Genomic DNA, 4,143 nt, shown 5'->3' on the forward strand with positions numbered 1-4,143 from the left:
TGTCATATATGTTGAGAGAGCGGAGACAGAGAGAAGTGAGAGAGAGAGAGAAAGGGGGCAAGGAGAGGAGAGAGGTGAGGGAGAGATGACAGAAATAAAAGAGGGAGGCGAGGGAGAGAGGAACAGAGGAGAGATAAATAGCTAAAAAAATTCTAACTATAACTATAAATTGTATTTTTTTAAATTATAATAATGTATAGTAAATACATGTCACATATTTGCCTAACTACATAATTTTTCCAATTAAAAATCACCCCAAAAATATTAGCATTTGTGTGAATAACCCACGTAAACACATGTAGATTGAGCTACAACGGCCCATTAGGAAGCCCAGTTATCTCACATTCCGCATCTTGATGCGGCTTGCAGTTTTGAGCCAAATAAAAACCCTAGTAGAAATTCGTATTAGGTTTTTCATATCGCCACATCCCCCTTCTCATTTCTGCCTTTTAACTCCGCCGCTCTCCGCCGACCGTTCATCGTTCTCCGATCAATGGTGCGTCGATCAATCATCTTCAATATTGTTAATTATACGCAACTTTGTTTTTCAACTTCTGAATTTTGTTGTTCTTTGTAGGCTCCAAAGAAGGCACAGGCTCCACCTCCATCTTCCAAGCCAGCAAAGTCCGGTGGTGGAAAGCAGAAGAAGAAGGTCATCTCTTTCTACTGATTCTCATACAATTTTGATTTTCTGATGAGAATTTTAAAGGTACTTATGTAGATTTATTATACATGAATACAGAAGTGGAGCAAGGGAAAGCAAAAGGAAAAGGTGAACAACATGGTATTGTTCGACAAGGCTACATACGATAAGCTACTCGCTGAAGCTCCTAAGTACAAGCTCATCACTCCTTCCGTCCTCTCCGATCGTCTCAGGGTATTATTTTTCTTTCTGATTCAATTTTCCGGTGATTGATTTGATGCTTTTTTTTTCTTCTGTGGAACATTGTCTATTCCACACTAGATCTATTATCATATTCGTATATGTATATATAAAGTTAATATCTTCTATCTACTATGTTCATAGTAAGGTAGATTTTGGGTTCGTTATCTGGAGTATCACAGCAACCACTAATGATGCTAACTTAGCCCAAGTATACATTATATTTCTTAATTATTCCTCTATGCATGTCTGTAAACAGTAGCCCGCTGCCTAGGCCGCGCTACATCTGTACTTGAGTATCGGAAACATGATCTGGACCTTAATATTAATTTGGAATTGTTCTCTTGAGAAATGTATATCGAGTTTATTGCTTTAATGATTCTATTATATTTGATATAGCTCAAAAGATGATATATTAGATGAGTATGACCGATTGTGAGTTCTTAGGTAGTGGAGGGGTTTAGGTAAGTACCATTACCTAGTGGGTCTTAAAGTCGTCCTTGGATCACCAGAGAGTCTTGGAAATTGTAAACTCAAATGTTATCATTCATGCTCTTCCAATGAATACTCCCTCCGTCCCATTTTATGTGAAGGTCTTGCTATTTTGGGAGTCAACATTTTTTCATTGACTATAGTTTTCTCAATTTTTGAAACTATTTTGAATCATTATCTATTATGACTTGTAGTACTTTTCATTAATCTTCAAATATGTAAAATTTATTTAATATATTCGAAGAACCCATACCCAAATTCATAGTCAAAATTAAGGGTCCTGACCTTCGTACTCCAAACTCATTCACAAATATTGGGACAGAGGGAGTAATTAACATGACAATGTAGATATCTGACCTTCGTACTCCAAACTCCGTCAGTAACACCTGTGCATCTAAGCGTTTTCCTTGTGCTGGTGATTTCTAAGTATGTAATCATCAAGACCATATGGATGTGATTTGAAGAGTGTTGTGTGCGCCGTTGGGTGCCATTTCTGTGTCTGCTTGGCTGTAATATCTGTTCATGTTAGAACATGTGCCAAAAATAGGATAACCATTGAAGCCTATGCCTTATTGAATGATGAACTAATGTTTAATGATCTGTTCTTGTTTTTGAGTGTAGTTTGTTGCATTATGCTCATGCTCGTATGCATATCATGATGCTACATTTTGATCATAAAATTGTTTGTTTTTGATAATGTTTTCAGTATTTGGTTGACATTGTCAGCAATATTTGAGTCACAGCACATATGTTTGTATGCTAAAACGTCATTGTAATTTTGTTTTTGTGTTGATTTGATTGAATGTCCAGATTAGTGGATCACTTGCTAGGAAGGCAATCAGAGATTTGATGGCTAGAGGTGCAATCAGGATGGTGTCTGCTCATGCTAGCCAGCAGATTTACACCAGGGCAACCAACACTTAATATGTGTTAATTCATTTGCTTTACAGAGCTCTTTTAGGGGCTACTTGTTTTAGACATTTGTAAGTTTAATTTGGAAAATATCATGACATATGGGCTTACGCCTATGTTGAGCAATAGTTTTGATCGCAGTTACTATTTTGACTATGTTGGCTATTTAAATGAGTTATTTATCTTTACTTGTCTTTTGATGTTGAAACTGAATGCCCTTCTGTTAGGTGTCTAGAATTCTAAATGACCTCACTTCCCCCTCCCCGGAAAGATTGTGACTGAGTGATGAAATGGTCTAATGGATTTTTTTCATTGGACTGGGTGCTGTTGAGCCTTGGAAAGTGACGCTGAGCTTCAGACTATCTTATTAGCTTCTGTACCAGGTGGAGGTGGTCTGATTTAGTATTTGATTAGTCCTACATCCATAGATGTTGATCCCCTCTTCATTTTTTGATTAAGAATGATGGAAGTGCTAGACGTTAGGTATATGAAGAGAGCACTTTGTTTACATTGGACTCCACCAGAGTCTCGAAATGAGTTGCTCTGAAGACACTGGAGATGCTATGAAGTAATGTTCTTGTTTTCAGAAGGGGCAGGGTTCGGTTGCACTATACGAAAACAAATTAAGGGAGTTTCTAACATCTCTGGAAGATGTGCGTTTTGGACCTGGAAACAACAAGACGAAGATACATTCATGCCAGTTAAACACTACGACTGTTTATATACCCACGCAGCCACATATGCACTGAATCATCTGTTATACAAACTTAGAGAAATGTCCAAATAACCTCCAGCATTAGAAAACGAAGCAGGGTTAGAGACATTGTATTGGGAGAATTGGAGCATTTTGAAAGACTTCAGGACTTTGGGTGCTGTAAGGGTTTTAGGGTTGAGGAGGATAGACATCCTATCAATAGGATGAGTAGGGGAAGAGCAACCGGACTCGATAACATTTCGGGTGAATTTTGGAAGAGCATTAACAAGGTAGGTTCAGACCCTACGTTGTGGGATTTCACTGGGTGATTGTTGTTGTTGCATTAACAAGGTAGGTGTAGAGTGGTTGACTGAGTTGTTTAATGTTATTTTTAAGACGACAAAAATGCTTGATAAATGAAGGTTGAGTTTAATGGTTTCATTGTACAAAAATAAGGGTGATATCTAAAACTGTATCAATTACATGGGTATCAAATTGCTAAGCTATACTATGAAGGTTTGGGAGAGAGTGGTGGAAATAAAGGTGAGGAGGGGGGTGTCCATCTCTGAAAATCAATTTAGATTCATGCCCAGGCGATTGACTAATGAAGCCATCCATCTTATGCGTAGGCTGGTGGAGAAATATTGGAAAAAGAGGAGGGACCTACATATGGTGTTCATTGACATTGAAAAGGCGTATGACAAAGTCTTTAGGGATATCCTCTAGAGGTGTTTGGAGGCTAAAGGTGTTCCAATGGTTTATATGAGGGCTATTAAGGACATGTATGATGGAGTCAAGACCCAAGTTAGAATAGTAGGAGGAGATTCAAAACATTTTCTAGTTACGATTGGGCTACACCGGAGATCAGTTCTTAGCACTTTCCTATCTGTTTTGGTGATGGATAAGTTGATGCGGTCTATTCAGAAGGAGGTCTCATGGTGTATGTTATTTGCGGATGATATTGTTGTAATGACCCGATTCCTCGAGCCGTAAAGACACCTATTATAACCCACCAGTAGGTAAGCCAACCCGTGACCCGAAACAGTTAGTAATGGGTATATGGGCAAAGACTAAATAACAGAAAGAAAGAAATACATAAATAATACAAGGCAAGCCAAAATAAATACATAAGCAAAATGAGACCCTCCCAGAACCTGGGAGT

At 38.2% G+C, this 4,143-nt stretch overlaps 1 protein-coding gene across 1 annotated transcript; it reads left to right on the plus strand.

Moving 5' to 3' along the window:
* The first annotated feature begins 362 nt into the window (after positions 1-362).
* Positions 363-2,495, plus strand: LOC129877566 (40S ribosomal protein S25). Its single transcript, XM_055953085.1, has 4 exons — positions 363-496; positions 578-652; positions 743-877; positions 2,186-2,495. Exons 1-4 carry the CDS (start codon positions 494-496, stop codon positions 2,297-2,299), a joined length of 327 nt encoding a protein of 108 aa, XP_055809060.1. The 5' UTR covers positions 363-493; the 3' UTR covers positions 2,300-2,495.
* Positions 2,496-4,143: the final 1,648 nt, after the last annotated feature.

This window comes from Solanum dulcamara, chromosome 12 (genome assembly GCF_947179165.1).
Source record: "Solanum dulcamara chromosome 12, daSolDulc1.2, whole genome shotgun sequence".
Classification (NCBI taxonomy): domain Eukaryota; kingdom Viridiplantae; phylum Streptophyta; class Magnoliopsida; order Solanales; family Solanaceae; genus Solanum; species Solanum dulcamara.